Here is a 19,905-nt window from a genome sequence, read left to right as displayed (position 1 = left end):
ACTGTGTGCAATTCTGGTTTCCCATGTTTAAGAAAGATTAATTCAAACTTGAACCAGTGCAGAGAAGGGCTATTAGGATGATCAGAGAATGGAAAATCTACCTTATGAGAGGAGACTCCGAGCTTGTTTGTTTAGCCTAACCAAACAAAGGCTGAGGGGAGATATGATTGTTCTCTATAAATACATCAGAGGGATAAATAACAGGGAGGAGGAGTTACTTAAGTTAAGCACCAGTGTTGACGCAAGAAGGAATGAATATAAACTGGCCATCAACACCTTTAGGCTTCATATTAGACAAAGGTTTCTAACCATTAAAAGAGTGAAGTTCTGGAACAGCCTTCCAAGGGGAGTTGTGGGGGCAAAAAACCTAACTGTCTGAGCTTGATAAGTTTATGGAGGGGATGTTATGATGAGATTGCCTACAATGGCATATAGCTGATCTGGCGACTGCTAGTTGCAAATATCTCCAATGATGGGACACTAGATGGGAAGGGCTCTGAGTTACTACAGATAATTCTTTCCCAGGGGTCTTTCCACATGCTCTGGGTTTAACTGAGCCCCATATTTGGCATTTGTAAGGAATTTCTCCCTGATCAGATTGGCAGAGACCCTGAGGGGTTTTCACCTTCCTCTGCAGAATGGGCACTGCTCACTTGCAGGTTTAAACTAGTGTAAATGGTGGATTCTCTGTAACTTGAAATCTTTAACTCATGATTTGAAGTCCTCAGTAACTCTGCCAGAGATTAGGGGTCTATTACAGGAGTGGGTGGGTGAGGTTCTGTGGCCTGCAGTGTGTAGGAGATCAGACTAGATGATCATGATGGTCCCTTCTGACCTTAAAAGTCTTATAAGCCTGTAAAGCCCACTCTAAAGGAGGTTTGGGAGAACAACTTTCAATTTGGAATGAAAAATAAAATGACATTTTTAAAATGGATTTTAGTTTATGTTGTAGTATTATGTTTCTGGTTTTCAGACTTTTTTCCACACTTGTTACGGAAACACAGCTTTTTATTTTAAAATCTGATTTGATAAACCTTTCTCTCTAATGCAAAATAATGCCTCCGGAATGCTGAAGAATGAGGGCTATTTAAAACTTCCACTTCTTGTAAAATCATGACCGGTGTGGAGAAAATAAGTAAGGTATAAAATTACGATGGGTGTGGAGAAAGTAAATAAGGAAGTGTTATTTACTCCTCCTCATAACACAAGAACTAGGAGTCACCAAATGAAATTAATAAACAGCTGGTTTAAAACAAACAAAAGAAAGTATTTCTTCACAAAATGCACCCGTGGAACTCCTTGCCAGAGGGTGGTGTGAAGGCCAAGACTATAACAGGGTTCAAAAAAGAACTAGATAAATTCATAGAGGATAATTCCAGGATGGGCAGGAATGGTGTCCCTAGCATCTGTTTGCCAGAAGCTGGAAATGGGCAATAGGGAATGGATCACTTGATGATTACCTATTCTATTCATTCACTCTGAAGCACCTGGCATTGGCCATTGTCGGAAGACAGGATACTGGGCTAGATAGATCTTTGGGGCCGTTCTTATGTTCTTATATTCAGTAATTCATAGAAGAAAAAAATCCTAATTCATAGTTGCAGAACATATTTAAATTCACTCTCCACTTTATTCCAGATTAACTTTTTTGTGTAAACAAGACATAAATATTACTGTAGCAAGAAACATTTACTGTAAATTTTAAATAGGCATGCATCCGATGAAGTGAGCTGTAGCTCACAAAAGCTTATGCTCAAATAAATTTGTTAGTCTCTAAGGTGCCACAAGTACTCCTTTTCTTTTTGCGGATACAGACTAACACGGCTGCTACTCTGAAACCTGTAAATTTCTAGAGTTTGTCAAACTCAATTTTTTGTATTGATCATTTTAGTAATAAACCTTTGTTTTGGGTAAAGCTATATTTTTGTGCTAGAAATAGTTGGCTGCCTTAGATGTAGGGGAGAAGTGTCAAGAGACATGTATTTTACATTTCTTATTATTTTAACCTTAAGAAATATTCTCCAGCCCATCAGATTTTTTTACCTGGAGCCAAGCAGTTTTATTATAAAGTGATAGGCCCAAAATGACGTAGTGAGGACAAGGCAGTAAAGATCTCCAGGACTCATAGCTGCTGAACATTGAAGGTTTATTGTTGTCTGTCATGCTTTGCTGCTTCAGAATTATTGCAGTTATAGATAGCACAGCTTTTTCAGTCCAATCTTTAATTTGATTAATGTACTTTTCTTCTTATACCACGGACTGTAATCTGTCAGATGTGGTGCTTCATTTCTGCTATGGAAAAGGGAGTCAGATAAGTGCAAAATAGGTTAATGGAAGCTGTAACAAATCAGAACTCAGGTTGCAGCTAGTGTTAGACTGTTCCATAAATCTATCCCATTTAACCTGATTAACAGTAACTGTGTCATTAAACATAAAAATGGCATTCAGTGACTAAAAGTTAGTGTCTTATGAACATGTGCAGATGCACACCCTTGAAGTTCCAGGTGCTGTAGGTAACTTCACGAGATTCAGCAAAATTCATCAGTTTTTCTTTATTTAAAATATATATCTGTAACCAGGAGTTAAACATTAATTTAGTGCTTTGAAAACTACCATTTTTTAAGTCTGAAAAACAGAATTAAATAGCAAGAAAAACAAAAATGCTTGGATTTGAGGCCAAATGGAAAATTGAAAAGTGATACAGAGTTGAGGAGTGTTTTGTATTCAAGAAATGCACCACCGTGTAAGCACACAATCTGTTTTTGATTTTTGTTAACTTTTAAAGTAAAACTCTCCAGTTCATTTTTAAATTGCATTTATTAGCAGGAAGTGATGTTCAGTATGACTAAAGATTTAGGCAGAAGAAAAGAAATCTGACAGAACATTCCACTAGCCAGTAGGGATGTCCTGTATAGAGAAGGTAAAGGAATTATTTGCAGGAAGGTATTGATAGTATTTTTAAAATTAAATGATTTGATAGAGTTGTAGTGAAAGGCGTGTAAATAATTGCATGAAGGGTGACATTTGTTCTGATTCATTGAGCCTAGACAGGACTTGAATCATCTCCCTGTTGTTCAGCATCTGTGTAAAACCCTTGGGAGAGCTATTGAAACAACACAGGTAGAAGTTTCAGTGAAATTAAGACACACAGCTCTAAATTTTTACAACAGATACATACGGGCACGATCCCCCAGTTCTCTTTTCTGCACTGACTTCCTATTGAAAACAGTGTTCATATCAATCTCTCTGTCCTCATATTCAAATCCCCCCCATGGGGACTGGATCCAATTGCCTTAAGGATTGTCTCTCCCTCTGTGATCATGACTAAGGCTGTGTGTCTGTCACAGAGGTCACAGATTCTGTGACTTTCCATGACATCCATGACTTCTGCAGCGGCCGGCGCTGGTGCAGTTTGGGTGTGGGAGGGGGCTTATGGCTGGGGCAGGGGGTTGGGGTGTGGGACAGTGCTAACCTCAGTGAGGGGCTCCCCAGAAGTGGCTAGCATGTCCCTGCAGCTCCCAATGGGGCCAGGGCACTCTGCGTACTGTCTGCGCACACAGGCCCCACCCCTGCAGCTCCCATTGACTGGGGTTCCCAGTCAATGGGACCTGTGGAGCCGGAGCTTGTGACGGGAGCAGCGCGGGGAGCCCACCTGGCCTTCCCTCCCACTAAGAGCTGCAGGGACACGCAGAGCCAGGTAGGGAGCCTACCAGCCCCAGCAAATTCCCCCTCCCCCCGATCACTAGTAGTGGTCCTGAGCTGTGCGTTGCGGCCTATCCCTCTTCCCCCTCAGCACCAGCAGGTGTTATGGGCCACACCCCCAGCACCTGCAGCGCCCCTGAACCGCCCCACCCCCCAAGCACCCTCGCCACCTTGGATCACTCGCCCCAGAGCACGTGCGGCCCCGTGGCTGAAGTTTTAGTTAGGGATATTTATAGTACAAGTCTTGGACAGGTCACAGGCTGTGAATTTTTGTTCATTGTCCATGACCTGTTCATGACTTTTACTAAAAATACCCATGACTAAAACAGCCTTAATCATGACTTCCCCCAGTAGCTTTTTGTAAAGGCTTTACCACAATGACGGGGCTGAAGAGTTACCCAGAACTTTATTGATAAAGAAAAAAGAAGGTAGAAATGAGTCAAGAATTAGAACAGAGGACTGAAATTGAAGAGCAAAAGAAAAGAAAAAAGAGGAAGATTCCAAATAAATAAAACAGGAGCAAAACCAAACAGTACAGGGGACAGTCTTTATGGGAAAGTTTCTTGAAACCCTGGATTTGCATCTTTGACAGGGTTACTGGTGTAGTGGATGAGGGGAAACCATAGACATGATATATCTTGATTTTGAGTAAGATTTACAATTGAGTCCCCCAAGACATTCTCCTAAGCAAACTAGGGAAATATGGGCTCGATGAAATTTACTATAAGATGGGTGCACAACTGGTTGAAAAATTGTACATAGAGTAGGTATGGTTAATTGTCACACTGGGAGCATTTATCTACCTGGGTCCTACAGGGATATGTCCTAGGTTTGTTCAATATTTTCATTAAAGACCTAGATAATGGGACGAAAATGTGCATATATATTTTCAACTGACACCAAGCTGAGAGGGGTTGCTAGCGCTTTGGAGAACAGGATTAAAATTCAAAATGACCTTGATAAATTGGAGAATTGGTCTGAAACCAACAAGGTAAAATTTGGTAAAGACAAATGCAAAGTACTACACTTAAGAAGGAAAAATCACAACTACAAAATGGGGGATAAGTGGATAAGTGATAGTACTGCAGTAAAGAATTTGGGAATTATAGTGGATTACAAATTGAACATGATCAAACAATGTGATGTAGTTGCTAAAAAGGCTAAAATCATTTGGGGGTGTATTAACAGAAATGTCATGTATAAGACACAGGAGGTAATTGTCCTGCTCCCCTTGACACTTGCGAGGCCTCAACTGGAGTATTGTCCAGTTTTGGTAGTCACACTTTAAATAAGATGTAGCGAAACTGGAGAAAGTTCAGAGGAGAGCAACCACCAATGATAAAAACTTTTCTAAAACTTTTATGAGAAAGGTTAAAAAAACTGCATATGTTTAGTCTTGAGAAAAAGAGGCTGAGGCAGGCCCTCGTAACAGTTTTCAAATATGTTAAGGGTTTTTATAAAGGGGATGGTGATCAATTGTCTCCGTGTCCACTGAAGATAGGACAAAAAGTAATGGGCTTAATCTGCAGCAAGGGGAGATTTAAGTTAGATATTAGGGGAAACTTTCTAGCTGTGAGGGTAGTTAAGCTCTTGAATAGCTTCCAAAGTAGGTTGTGGAATCCCCCTCACTCGAGGTTTTTAAGAACAAGCTTGACAAACATCAGTCAGGGATAGTTTAGATTCTTTGGTTCTGCTTCAGCACAGGGCACTGGACTAAATATAAATAACCTCTACCTTTCAGCTGTACATTTCCATGGTTTTTATAATTTCACACCTTGATGATTACACAGTAAAAGCCCACATATTTTAGTGGGTGTTTTTGTGTTTTATCTAGTTATCTATAAACAGAAGTCCTGGCCCCGTTGAAGTCAGTGGGGATTTTTGCCATCATTAGGAAAAAGATTTGACCCACACTTATAAGCAGCTGAAAATAAGGGTTTGTATTGGGAAGTGTTGGGCAACTTTAATTGTAGGTGTTGCTAGCATTACCACCTATAACAGTGGTTCTCAAATTTTGTACTGGTGAGCCCTTTCACATAGCAAGCCTCTGAGTGCGACCCCCCCCCTTATAAATTAAAAACACTTTTTTATATATTTAACACCATTATAAATGCTGGAGGCGAACTGGGTTTGGGATGGAGGCTGACAGCTCGTGATCCCCCATGTAATAACCTCAGGACCCGCTGCGGGGTCCCGACCCCCAGTTTGAGAACCCCTAACCTATAACGTTAACGTGGGGACAGTAGCACAACCTATTATTAAACTTCCCCATTATTTTTTTCAGATGCTTACGACTTCTGCCATATTCTAACAGTTTGGACTTACATTTTCTGTGCCAAGTGGCTGCCTCAGGGTGAATTTATTTTTTAAATTTTTTAACATTGTTTTGCCCATATTAAGAAATTCTGACAATCTTTTCTTTTAAAAGGTCTAGTACCCCCCTCGCTTTGCTGTAGAGACTTGAAATATGGGTGGTACATGATTAGAGATGGTGGCAACTTTTGTATCATAGATGTGCTTTGCTTAGAAAATCTACCCAAAATTTGGCCAAGTTATAGGCCTTTGAAAAATCGCAGTTTGTGCATGCTCAGTAGACTTCTTAGATTTTTAGCAGCTAAATTCCCTGAAGATTTCATCCACACTAAGCGTGATTCAGCCTGGGGCTGAGCAGGACTTTTCCTGTAATTATAGTTCTGGGCTGCTGTGGGCCATGCGAGGTCCAGGCACCTGAAATGAGAGCACCAATAATATTAATTCTGGGATTTCCTAAGTTTTTGGTTCTTGATTTTCCAAACCTAATTTTTTTAATGTAGTTTTTTGTAATGTTATGTATTATTATTATTTATTACTTGTATTACTGTGGTGCCTGCCCCATTCATGGATCAGCACCCCGTTGTCCAAACACAGAACACAAAGACTAGGGTGGCCAGGGAGCAAGTATGAAAAATCGGGACGGGGACATGGGGTAATAGGCATCTATATAAGACACAGCCCTGAATATTAGGATTGTCCCTATAAATTTGGGACATCTGGTCACCCTAACAAAGACTGACCCTGCCCCAAAGATCTTACAGTCTAACTTGAGAGACAGCAGATACATACAGACTTACAGGGGAGTACAAGAAAACAATGAGATAATATATGCCTTTAGGAAACTAGCAATCTGGCATAAGCCCACAAAGCCTATGATAAATTTGTTTCCAGTACACAAAGAGCATGGCAGCCAAATACAAAGCAGTATCACTCGTAGATTTCTCTTGGCAGTTTGTAATCTTCTTCAGGTGCAAGGATGAAAAATGCTTCTTTGAATGCTTGTGGAAGTGAGGCTTACTCTTAAAAGTGACTGTGTAAATGGCACCTTCTTACTTGAGAGGTGATTCCTGTCCTTTTATAGAGTCTTATCTGCTCACCTTTGTATTGAGAATAAAATTTTTTGACTTGTGTTAGAACAAAATGGCTATCATAGCAGTGCTGCTATCTCACAATTCATCAACAGAATTGTTACCTTGCACTCTGATTATATGCTCAAAATCAACCCTTCAGTTACACGTGTGCATACCCATCAAAGACAGGAGCAACTGATGTATATTTAGGAATTTGACCTCCAGATTTCAGGGTGAATTTGCTGGGCTGGTAGTTGGGAGTGGGGGACACCATTACTTTAAACTTTTACTAGGGAATTACTCAAAGAGAACAAGCCTGGGAAGCTACGTTACCATCTGATGGTGCCATCAGACACCAACAGAGTATAAGTGCACTTTCATGTTTTGAAGCACATTTCTACATCCCTGACTGCTATCTTAATGAGTGAACAAAATCTTAATGCAGCAAAAGTCTGGACATACAAAGGTGATTCAGTAAAAACAAATCAGTGTTGCTGCTGAATTTTGCTGAAGTTAATTGATGATCTTCCCCAAAAAGCATCATGGAAAAATGACCGCTCTTATTCTAGAGTTCAGTATATTTAAGGAGTTGAGTAACCTGATTGGCTGAACAGAGCTAAAGGCTTTTTAGAATACAAACAGATCTTTAAAACCAAAGGAGAAAATATTAGAAGTATATGATGCAATAGATAGAAAATCTTGCTGTTGGACTCCTCACTGAAGTTTCATAGTTTTCATTTTCATTGTATTTATTTTTCCTACTGAACAAAAATGTTCTCTGACCATTGTAATCCTTCCTACATGCTTTGTCCATGCCAGAATGAGTGTTGGTGGCAAACAGAGATAAAATAAGAGGCAGCTATTGATTTCAAATGTGAATTAGCTGACTAGCTATGATATACGAGTAAAGACGTATGGATTTTTGTCAGTAAAGATGCTTATCCCAGACTACCACTATGCTTATTGTTAAGCATTTCTTCTGAAAAACATAAATTAGTAATATGTTTTAAAAGTGAACTGCAAACATTTTGTTCCCTCAGAAGATCCCTGCTTAGCCCATTCCAGATGTGAAAAATATTTAAACTGTATTTCTAAAAACACAGCAAAATTAATCAAAATAAACATCTAAATATCATCTCAGTTTTTTAGCTAAGATCAAGTATAGTCCGTTTATAACTGATATATCCTTTAATAGGGTGCAGTAACTTGCACTTACAGGTTAATTTTTTTCTCTTTCTAATACAATTCTGCCCCACTATGACAGTTTAAGCACTGAACCTCAAGGGCCAACTTTTCAGCAAGACTCCTATAGTGAGTACAAATTTGACCTTATTTGCTTGTTTAAAAAGGCCACGTGCAAATTTTTGAGGGTACATTTTCGTACACCAGCTGGAATTTTTGACTTCAATTTTCTTGTTGCAACCATCCATAAACATTATAGAAAATGTGTTTTTTACAACTTACTAGAAAGGTAGGTTATCAAAATAAATGAAAAATTTTGGGGAAATTGTATGTGAAAGGAAGGGAAATAAACATCTCAGACAAGACAACTAAATTTTGAATAATGAAATGATCCAGCAGATTTCAAATATTGGGGAGGGGGCATTGCTTTTAAAAATGATAAATTCTGCTCGGTTTAATAAACTATCCTGTAGGCATTACATTATTATTTACATTCTTCTCACACTAGTGTTGGCACATGGCAGTAACTACGCTCTTGAATCCCTCTGTATTATTAACTGCTGCGTCCATCTGCTCTGTGGCATTGAGGTAATCTGTTCTATTCTGCCCTCCCTGCTAAGTATGGGTCTTAAGGTTTCTCTTGGGTGCCCTTGGGTGCCCTTGTTTCCTCTCATCAGTTGGTTTCCTCTTGACCACTGTAACATTATTCATATCTTTTTTTTTTTTCAAGTTCAAAAACTTGAAAAAAATTGACATTTCCAGTGCCCTGAGTGCTATGGAAAATTGTCTCATTTTCCTTTCAAAAACTTGAATATTCAAGTAATATATTCAAAAATGGCTAGTGGGGAGGGAGGTTGGGGCGGGGGTTGTCTCTTTTCTGGGCGAACACATTTTAAAGAAGCTCAATATTTCTTTTAAGAGGGAAAGTGCTTAACACTCCATAAATATCAGGCCACTTTAAGGTGTCTCAAGTTGGATTCCCAGAAATTGAAGCAACCACGATCACAAGAATGTGTCCAGAAAATTTAGGCCATAGTTCCCATTTTGTAGTGGTGATGGATATTCCTTGTCTCTGATTTGGATAGACTTTTTACTTTGTTATATATTGGTTCTGTTGTTGTATTTTTAATTTTAAAAGTATGTAAACCATCTTTCAGAGTAACAGCCGTGTTAGTCTGTATTCGCAAAAAGAAAAGGAGTACTTGTGGCACCTTAGAGACTAACCAATTTATTTGAGCATGAGCTTTCGTGAGCTACAGCTCACTTCATCGGATAGGTGCCACAAGTACTCCTTTTCTTTTTGTAAACCATCTGCAGCTCAACCTGCCAATTTTTGCTTTTCTTCTGCTTTCAGTTTTATTGCTGTTGATTCTGTTTTTGCTAGTGTCATGAATGTTTACTCAGATTTAGTGAGCAATTAAACAAGTAAAAAGTATGCGAAAGAGAACATTTGCGTATGCATAATGTATGATATTGTGTATTGGAAATTCCAGGAAGGCAAAATTGTTTCATTAATGTCAACTGTTGAGACAGTAGGAATTTTTAAACTTATTAAATGGGTAATTTGTTAATTAATTTAGACCTGAGGCTAACTATTAATCTCAGACCATCATCTTTATCCACTTAAAGTTTGTGTTTGCCATAATCTGTGCTGGTGTAAACAACTGTAGCTTGTGAGAAGTAAGTCAGTGAAAATTATGCCTGTTTACACCAAATTCTGATATAATTTAAAGTTCTGATCTTACTAACCAAATGGGAACACTATATATCAAATCCGGTTTCAGGCTATAGCTGCAGGCTTAATCTTGAGAGTTGCTGAACACCTACAGTTGCCATTTAAATTAATGAGAATGTTGGGAACTGAGTACCTTTTGAGATTAGGTACTAATAAAGGCATGGTATGCTACCACAGGAGAACATCTAGAGAAAATATTTTTTCATTCCAGATCTTTAATATGACTATGAAGGGAAACCCCCTACTGATTGGGGCAACATTTACAAACAGTCGTTTTGGAGTCAGTCACTCTAATCCTCTTAAACACAATCCTCTTAAACAGCAGAGACAGTAAAAGTCTTTGGAAACAAATCAGTTTTAATAGCAGTAAACTGAAAAGAGACTCTAATACTTGGGAAACCTCTTTAGTTGTCAGTGATGATGTGCAATTTGTGAACAAGAGGGCAGTTGGTCCATCAGACAATATCTATATGAAGACACGTCTGTGTAAACAGTTGAGAAACCCAATGCTATGTCTTACAGAAGATGCATGTTTAAAAACAGTGTACTGAAAAAACATACATTACCTCAACATTTCTCTTTTTCATGGGTAATATTGGCACGTTATTATAGGCAGGTTTCTTGACACTTTCTACTATAAAAGACCCTGTTTTGAGTTGCTTATTGCTTTGCCAAACTTCAGCTGTTTAGGCTGAAATTTTCCATGACAGGTGCATGCCTCGGACTGAATATTTGTGAAAAATTTAAGCCAAAATATTTTAGTCATTTCTGAGAATGAGGCTAGGAAAAAAATATGCTGTTTTGCCCACATGAAAAAGTTCTTAAGTCCCTTTCTTTTAACATCTGTAATACTGTCTGGATTTGGAACAGAGGCTTGAAACTTGACAAGTGGGTGGCCTTTGTGTCAGGAGTGTGCCTTTTGTCATCATTGTGAAAATGTGCCCTGATTTGGCCAAGTTGTAAGACTTTGAAAAAGTCAATTTGCACATGCATCATAGAGACTTGTCCATTTTAGCAGTTAAATCTCAGAAGACTGTCTTCTCTAAGCATACTTGAGCCTCTTTTAGTGCTGACCAGATTCTGCATGCGCCACCGCCCTACAGCTCTTACATGTAATGGGCCTGTGCATGTGGACAGGAACAAATCCAGACTTTCCCTCTTATGGCTGCTCCCAGCTGGTTTGGATCTGGGTAGAGCCAGACAGTGGAACTGAGAACAGGGAGCGTCTCTCTCCTGAGCTCTCACTGACTCAACCCTGGCACCCAGGTATCATGGAGAAGGAAGATCTTTAATTCAATTAATGAAGAAATAAAAGCCAGACTGTGGGGGAGGGGGAGGGGAAGGAATATATTGAGACATGGAGAGCAGGAAAGAGAGAAACTGGGACTGAGCTGGGAGGAGGGGAAGGTAGGGCAAAGAGACTGAGACTAAGAACTAGTGGGTGGAGAATAGGGTTTGAGGAAGAGTAGACATCAGACAAGGAACTGGGGGAGAACTCTGAGTGGCTTCACAAAGAATGTGGGACGAGGAGCCAGGCAGGCGAGGGGGGGGATTGGGACAAGGAGCTGAGGGAGAGAGTGGGTATGGCTCTAAGATTAGATGAGGAATGTGGAAAGGGAAACAGCTCAGCAGTGGGGTGGAATCGGACGAGTAGTCAGGATGGGAGAACTGGAACTGTCTGGACAAGGACACTGGGGACAGGGAGTTGGGACTGGCTGGGCAAAGTTCATCCTGTGCACTAAATGAGGCAAGGGTCCCATGAAAAAAATAGTATATAATCATGTAAGTAAAGACTGTATCATAATGTGCAGAGACGAGAGGGGAGCGGAAAATTACGGTTGTATATGGAACCTTTAATTGTGGTATCTCCTAACTTGTGAGTGCTTGACCATGCAACCTTAATAACATTCTTTTAATGTAGTTTTTGTGGTAATTTCTGAAATTGTTCTAAATAAAAAATAATTATAACATCTGTTTGGGATTACCCATAGCTAAATTTGCAAAATTGATTTCCATTATTTTCTCCTCCCCATCTTCCTCCCAGCGTACACCAGGCCTCTGTGTTCAGAAGTGTTATCTTTTTCACACAGTAGTAGTACCTAACTGCTCCCCTTTGTTGCTTCACTATACATTTTACTTGTTTAGCTTGACAGGCACAGAGGTTGCTGCTGCAATAATTTGCATGAGAGAGATTTTAAATATCTTGTTCATTTGCACATGGATAAATCCTTCCGTAAAGCACTGCCTCCGCATCTGGGACAGTAGAAAATCATGGTGTAAAAAAAAAAAATTGCAGTACTTGTATAATTAATTCCAATTCTAAGTTGTTACATAAATAGACACAGTCAACTTTAAAATGATGCTTCTCCTTGAAAATTATATTACCTCACATACTACTAAGCAACACTGAAATATCAGAACTGAAAAATTGTAGAAAATGATATATTTCTCTTGTTTACTTTGGGCTTTTGACAATTTGTGTTTTGTCAATTTCACTTTATTGTCCAGATAGTCACTTATGCCTAATCTGCAAACACTTGCACACACTCACTTGCATAAGAAAGAGATTTTGAACCCCTTACTCACACTGATGTGAGTAGCATTAATTATTCAGGTAAGTAACTCTACACCAGTGTAGTAAGAGTTAAAATTCAGGCCCTTTATTTTTGCAAGATCAAGCTGTTATGTTTGTTTTGGGCCTTTTAAAGAGCAGGGGAGAGAGCATTTTAAAAAAATAAGAAAATGTGATTGTAAACCACAAACGGGATTCTGGACCATGTGTAGTGTATGAAACTATTTTTCATTTAAAAAACTAAAAGTCTTTTTCATTCCCACAAAATACCCATCATATTATAAATCTAAACTTTTGCATTTTCTGAATTTTGTTCTGTTGCAAAGCCTGCCATACCGTTGCCTTAACATTTTTTCAATTAATTTCTTTTTAGTATATATTACCTCCAAAAATTTGAAACTGTAAAGTTACTGAGTTATCTGATACATTTTCTAATAATGCATTAGTTATAATCCAGGCACTAGTTGGCGTGGAGATATAATAAAATTATCCACTCATCACATATCCTTAAGTTTTGTTCCGTAGACATTTAGTATGGTCATGCAATGTTTTTAAAAGTAATATCAATTTACTTCCAATATTCAGTGCAAGTAACTTGTCTGTCCATGACAAACTTATGTTACCTACAGCATGGGTAGAAATAAAATAATTGAAAAGTTACTGAATTTAAAACTGAGGTTTTTGAATAACTAGGCAGGCTCTGTATTATGTATTCATTTGCCATTCATGGCAGATCAGACTTGCGCTTGTGGCATCTTTTTATATCATTGTATGCTTTCAAAATAGTAATTGAGACCATTTCTGTCATAATCCACAATTCATAATCATCTGGACAATGGAACGGACACAATTAAATGAGAAAACCACAGTCTCATATTATATCTGTGTTGTATTTTATGTTACTCTGCAGTGGTGGTGAGTCAAATTATAAGAGGACAGAAATTATGTCCCTCCCCCTCTTAGAAGTTACACAAGTGGCATTATTATGTGCTGTTGGTGTATCTGTGGGACCCCTGTATGGACCAAGATGCAGACTTCAGAAAAGAATTGTTTCAGTTAATTTCCTGTACTGCAAAAAATTTACTAAATAATCTACACAGTTGGCAGTCTACATTCTGGGGAGTCAAAAGGGAAGCAGGAGACTCAGTTACTTTTGATACACTAATAAATAGGCTTTCTATTTTAGAGCAGACATCTCTGGCAATGTGTTGCTTATGCTGTGTTTATCTGGTATATCATATGAATTTTATTTACTGTTTAATTACTGCAGCAATAATTTGTTTGCAGGAGGGATGCCAGAGAAAATTCTCTTCTCTTGCCCAGTGTCATCCCCCAAAAATGTTTTTCCTGGCTCTGAGTATTCAGTAGCATTCTATTTATAAAATACAGTTTTCCTTTCTTCTGTGTGTTTTCTGTAGTTCACATATTCAGCATATGATAAAGTGCCCAGTCCTGCAAACAGTTAGTACTAAGTGGGGCTCAGTATTATGAGAAGTCTCATTGAAATCCAGCAGTCACACCCAATACAGTTTGCAGCCCCACATTAGTCTGTCTACCTTGTTCTGCATCTCTGATACATTAACGTGACTTCTCCTTTCTTAGAAATCTCTGAGATAAATCAGTTTACAACAGGGATTTAGCTGCATTTCACTGATGCAAATTTTTACAAAAACCTATGAAAAAATATTTTAGAAGTTGCCAATGACTAATGTAAAGAAAAAGGAGTATTCCCTGCATGAGCAGCACTTCCTATCTTTTTTTTTTTTACTTTGTAGATTCCTTAATTAACATGTAATTTCTAAAATCTTCCCTAGCTCGAAAAACAAAGAAGAAGATCAAAGGAATTCAGCAGTCCAATGTGACAGCAACGAGGGATGCTTCTGAAAGTCCAGTAAGCAAGAGTATAGTTCCTGCATCTCTGCCGCAGCTAACCCCTACCCTGGTTTCCCTGCTGGAAGTCATTGAGCCGGAAGTTCTGTATTCGGGCTACGACAGTACTCTACCTGACTCAACATGGCGTATAATGTCAACTCTCAACATGTTAGGAGGAAGGCAAGTGGTAGCTGCAGTAAAATGGGCAAAGGCAATACCAGGTAATACAGAGATGTTGTTTTGTAAAAGATGTCAGTTTTTGTCCCAAATTATAGTATTTTGTCTTTTACTTTGATGCTTTCCTTCCATACTTTTCTGAACTAACTCTTATTGATTAATGTCTTAGATAAATTATGTTTCAAATACCTATCAACAAAACAGACATAAAACAGACCCAAAATCTCTTTTTGATTTCTTTGATTACAATTTGAGGTTAAATTAGGTTGGACTCTTCAGTCCCTGTGAGATAAAATACACACACAACACAAATCTTTTTTAAAAACACTAACACAGAAAAAGAGAAGTGTTCCTGGGTCTGTTTCCACAGCAGTTTTGAATGCAGTGCTTCGTTATTAATTTTTAGCAAGAGGGTTCCCATGATTCAGGGAGCAACCCATCTGATCCCCTTCTCCTTAACGGAATTGTCCTGTATCTTTTTGTCTCCATAGCTACTTTGTCCTCACGCTTCCTCCACTCTGCCCATCCTTCCTACCTGAATGGAAACAGTCATTGCCATCTCTAATCCCAGGCCAGGAGTAAAGCCTGATATTCCATTTTGTTCAGGCACCATAGCTGCTTCCACAAAATTGGGTGTGTTACATGGGACTTTTAAAGGAGAATTGCCAATATGCCTCCCATTTGTAAGTCAGTAAGGATGTTGCATTTACAGCTTGCTTTGGCTTTCTTTCACGTCAGGAAACAGGTAGCTAAAATGAGTCCTCAAGTTCTGACATCATGCATAGCATCCTATTGCATGGTCCTCAGACAGACTGAAATGTGGTGCCGTTGAGCATCTGGGAGAGCTATAAACAGGAAAACTGTCACACCTGCTTCTGCTGTGTTTGGCTCTAGCCAGTGCTATTAGCCACCTGTTTCCATAAATAAATCTAAAGGGTGACATACAATGTACACATAAGTAAAGATGTAACGTAACTTGCCCTCTAATTTTACATGATGGTCTCACCTTTTTTTGAAAATAAACCTATTTGGAGTTACAAGGAAAGACTAGATTCAAACATTTATGCTGGAATAGGGAGATTGAAGCGTCCTTTCTGGCTTGTCTACGCTGGGAAAATAATTTGAATAAAGTAAAGGTGTGAAGTTAGCATAACAAAACTGTTGGGTGGATGCTATCTAGTCTGGGATAAAAGTGACTTTATTCCAGGATAAACACTTTGCTTTGGAAGCACACTTTTTATTCTGAATTAGTGTGTCCACATGAGGAACTATTCAAGTTAATTTCCCCAGGTAGACAAGCTCTTAGTCTTACAGAAGATGATACTCCTTGAAAGGCCACTCTATTAATTTAATAATAATAATATTATTACTGGTAACTGTTCTGATCATAACAGGACTTTTTGTCTTCCTTTTCTTGATCAATCTATCACTAAAGCTTTTCTTCACAACAGTCTTTCATTTTACTGTGTTTACTTACTTTGATTTCTGGCACCCCTGCAGAAATCATAGTAGTCCTCCATTTGGGATATCACAGTTAGTTGCTGTGGAAATGTTTATGATGTCCAGAGGACTAGTGTCTCAGGTGGGAAATAACCAATGCAAGCAGATGGAACTGATAAGGAACAAAGATCATTTTGTTAGCCCTAGTATCGTTAGTTAACAATAAAGAACGATGAAATAAATGTATGGAAAATAAAATGAGCTGTATCCTGAAGTTTTTACTTCAGAGGAGTTTTGACTGAGCAATGTTTGAGTAAGGACCTCGAGGTTTGACCCAATAGTTTTGAAATGAGTTCTAAACAGTATTACTAAGTCTTAAAAGTAGCAATATGGAGGGGGGGTTTCCTACCTTCAAAGCTGCCAGCCTTTATTTTGGAGTAGACCAGATTGAGAGGCTATATAATTTGGGCATATTAATTCACCAGATATTATCATTTTAAACATCTTAAGGAAATAGCACTGAAGTGACCTTTTTGGGATGTCAAGTATCTGATGATATTAAATAAAGTGAACTTGAGTCTAAATTTTAATAAGGACTCGGTGTGGCAGAAAATCTTGTTAAAAGCAGCCAGGGCTTGATATGAGCTACCACTGTAGATTAAAAGCTGTCTACATTTTAAATCTGCTCGGGAGCAATTTTAAGATATAACACATTTCTTCATTATTTTTGTTGGCCCTGTTCATTCTGTATGTTGCTATAATGTTACAGGCAGTTAGTGACAATGAGTAACATGGTACATATTCTGTGATTTGTGACTACTGTGTAAAACTACTGTTGAATAAAAGTTTAAAATAAAGCCAGTGGACTTCAGTCTGAAGTTACTGTAATATTTACACAAGACACTTGAACCAGTTTTGTCTGGTTATGAGGAAATACATTAACTTAATTAATCACTTGTAGGATATTTTTCATTCACCTTCATTTCCAATTACATGGAAAAATAACATTTTCTGAACTTTTAATATTACACTCTCTTCTGATTTCTGTAGTAGTTTTCAAGCGATCTCCGAGTGACACATACTCTTCCAGGAGGAAACAATCACCTGGAGGTTAGGGGTGGAGTGTGTATATGTACTCAGGAATAATATATAATATTTTTTAAAATTAAGGTATAAATGTTATCTTTTCTGCTACTTATCCTTTTCAGTACATTTCTGTATTCTGTGTAATTAAAACTGCGGAAGGCCACAAATTCAAACCAGCTCAAGAATTTAGTTATGTTAAAGACTTCCAAAGTCCGAAGACTGGCAAAGAGATTGTGACTATAACCACATTAAGCTGGGTCCTGTGGGTGGGCACTGTTTAGTCTGCATAGGCAAAAAATTTTGTAGACTAATAAAAGATACATTACAGTCGTATGCTAAGCAGCTGAATGTAATCTTGGTAACTTTAAAATTATGCTGAAGTTTTGTATATTACTTTGATCAACAGCAAGAATTTGCAGGTAAGAGACGCACTGTTAGTTTTTCTAATCTCACGTCTTCATCTTCCCTACCACCACAAGTGCAGTCTGTTCTTTCTCAGTATACAGATGCACTTTTAGTTAGATCAGATTATTTAGCATCTAACAACATAAAATACAGAAGTACTTGATTATATCTGTTCATTGCAGTTCAACACACAATTTTGATGTCTTCAAGTCTCCATGCACCACTGCAACTAAAGAAAATAATATGAAACACATTTTAAAATACTGCTGTGTATTAATAACACTTTTATTTGTACTGATGATTTGTTTGATAGATTTGAAAAGGAGCATTTCCTAAGCGTTACTTGTTCACTGCCTATACTGTTATATTTTGTATTTTTTAGGTTTCCGAAATTTACATTTGGACGACCAAATGACCCTTCTGCAGTACTCATGGATGTTCCTGATGGCTTTTGCTCTAGGATGGAGATCATATAAACAGTCAAATGGAAACCTGCTGTGTTTTGCACCAGATCTGATTATTAATGAGTAAGTAGTGTATGAGTCATTTTCCCCATATGCCAGAGCTGTATTAAACTCCCTGAAACATTTTTCTGCCATAAGTATTTTTTATAGAGAGTAAATCCTACTAATGTATGTCACTGGGTAACAAAGTTGTGCAAAGAATCACTGTACTGACATTTTGCCTGCAAAATCAGTTTCCTTTTAGCACATGTTAGTTTCCTTTTAAATAAGTCAAATGAACTAATGGTCTTTTAGAACTAGCTGAAAGTTTGTGTTTCTGTCTAGAGTGGGGGGGAGGATTGATGGGTGAATGGATTCTATTTTGTTGATGCAGCTGCATCATTCATTACAATAATTAGTTCTAAAGGTTCAGGAAAAAATGATGCTAACAGGATATTTCTGTTAAAATTCTTTGTCAAAAAAAGAAGACTGGCAAATGGAATAAACTCCTAAACAATAATACTATCATTGTCACTGAACTGATCAGTTAAATCAGTTGGTGGCATTTATGGTACTGTTGATCTAGCTGCTGGTATATAGTTAAAATGTTTGCATAATTTGAACCCATAAAAAAAATTTTTACAAAACACAATTTAAAGAATTGTGTAGCTAACTAATTATGCTTCTGTGTCACCCTTATTCTACAAGTAGATTGCTGTTTGTAATTCCACAGCTGTTCTGTTTTGAACTCCCTAATAGGAATCTACTGTAAAACTGCAGATTGCAGAAAGTCAAAGTTTATAGACAAATCTTGTGCCCAGGATAATGCTCTTTTCTAACCAGTTTTATCCATTTTCAGGAAACACTCGTTGTTCTTATTGTGCAATTTTTTTTGAGTAATTTGCTAGAGCATTAGGACTTTTTTTCTCTTGTACTTATGGGGCCTTATACTTTTCTGATTGCTTTACTGTAAATTTTGAGCAAATCCAGTTAAGACAGTGGAGTTACACTAGCATATAACATTGGTCTAGAAGAGAATCAGGCCCATACCTTATATAAGTATAACATTAGGCTTTACGTCTAACCTAGTTCTAACTTTTTTAGTTTTTGATATTTTGATGATAAAATGCAGAACAATTTTTGTAGCTTTAAAATCAGATTTGGGTATACACACTAGCCTTATTTCAAAACAAAGGTATCTGTTCTGTGGGTACATGTTTTCGAAAGACTTTCTCTTTGTAACAGTTCCTACAAGTTTTCTAGTTCACTGTAGAACCACTCAAACTCAAATAAGACTTCAGCTTCTTGGTGTGTCTAAACATACTTGCTTTTCGCTTTTTTTCAGTGTTTAGTTTGAATACAGATAAGTTGTCTTGCAAAGTGTGGCACATTGTTTTAATTTTTTTAAAAGGGGTTAAAAAATCAAGCCATTCACTGAAAGTCCATAATCATAGAAGGAGAAGAAAATAGTTGGGCAGGTTAATGGGGAAAAAAGATATAAAACACATTAGTTACTCGACAGATTAGCATGGCTTCAAGGTAGGCTGGTCAGTCAAGTAAATCAGTTTATCTAACATAATATTTATGTATTTTAAATACTTATGTATATTAATATTTTCATCTTAATGGTTCTAGAGAGAAGCACAAAGGGATTTAAATCACAAAACCAAAACAATTTCCAAAATATACTGTTTGAAGGCTGGGCCAGAAACTATTAGGAAGGCATGACAATGGTCTGACAGATATCCGTTCTGCTCTTTTACATTTGTGAACCCTTTTATCCTAATAAGTTGAGTACTAAAGGTTTCTGCCCCGAAATAATTTAATTAAGTTCTTGCTTGCCTCTGCCACATCAGCTTAATCTTCCCCTGAGTAAGGGGTGTTATATCTCAGATATTACGGTGAGAG

General features: G+C 37.8%; 1 protein-coding gene across 2 annotated transcripts in view; it reads left to right on the top strand.

Annotated features, from left to right (window-relative positions):
- NR3C1 (nuclear receptor subfamily 3 group C member 1) overlaps positions 1 to 19,905 on the top strand; it is a 159,169-nt gene that overhangs the window by 118,556 nt on the left and 20,708 nt on the right. For both annotated transcript variants that reach the window (XM_084636517.1, XM_084636518.1), the window contains exons 5-6: positions 14,389 to 14,667; positions 17,937 to 18,081. In XM_084636517.1, the coding sequence (XP_084492643.1) occupies positions 14,389 to 14,667; positions 17,937 to 18,081 (424 nt within the window). The remainder of the gene's footprint in view (positions 1 to 14,388; positions 14,668 to 17,936; positions 18,082 to 19,905) is intronic.

Source organism: Lepidochelys olivacea (genome assembly GCF_965140295.1).
Source record: "Lepidochelys olivacea isolate rLepOli2 genome assembly, chromosome: 8".
NCBI classification, from domain to species: domain Eukaryota; kingdom Metazoa; phylum Chordata; order Testudines; family Cheloniidae; genus Lepidochelys; species Lepidochelys olivacea.
Note: the sequence above shows the minus strand (reverse complement) of the source record. Positions and strands in the feature narration are given on the sequence as shown.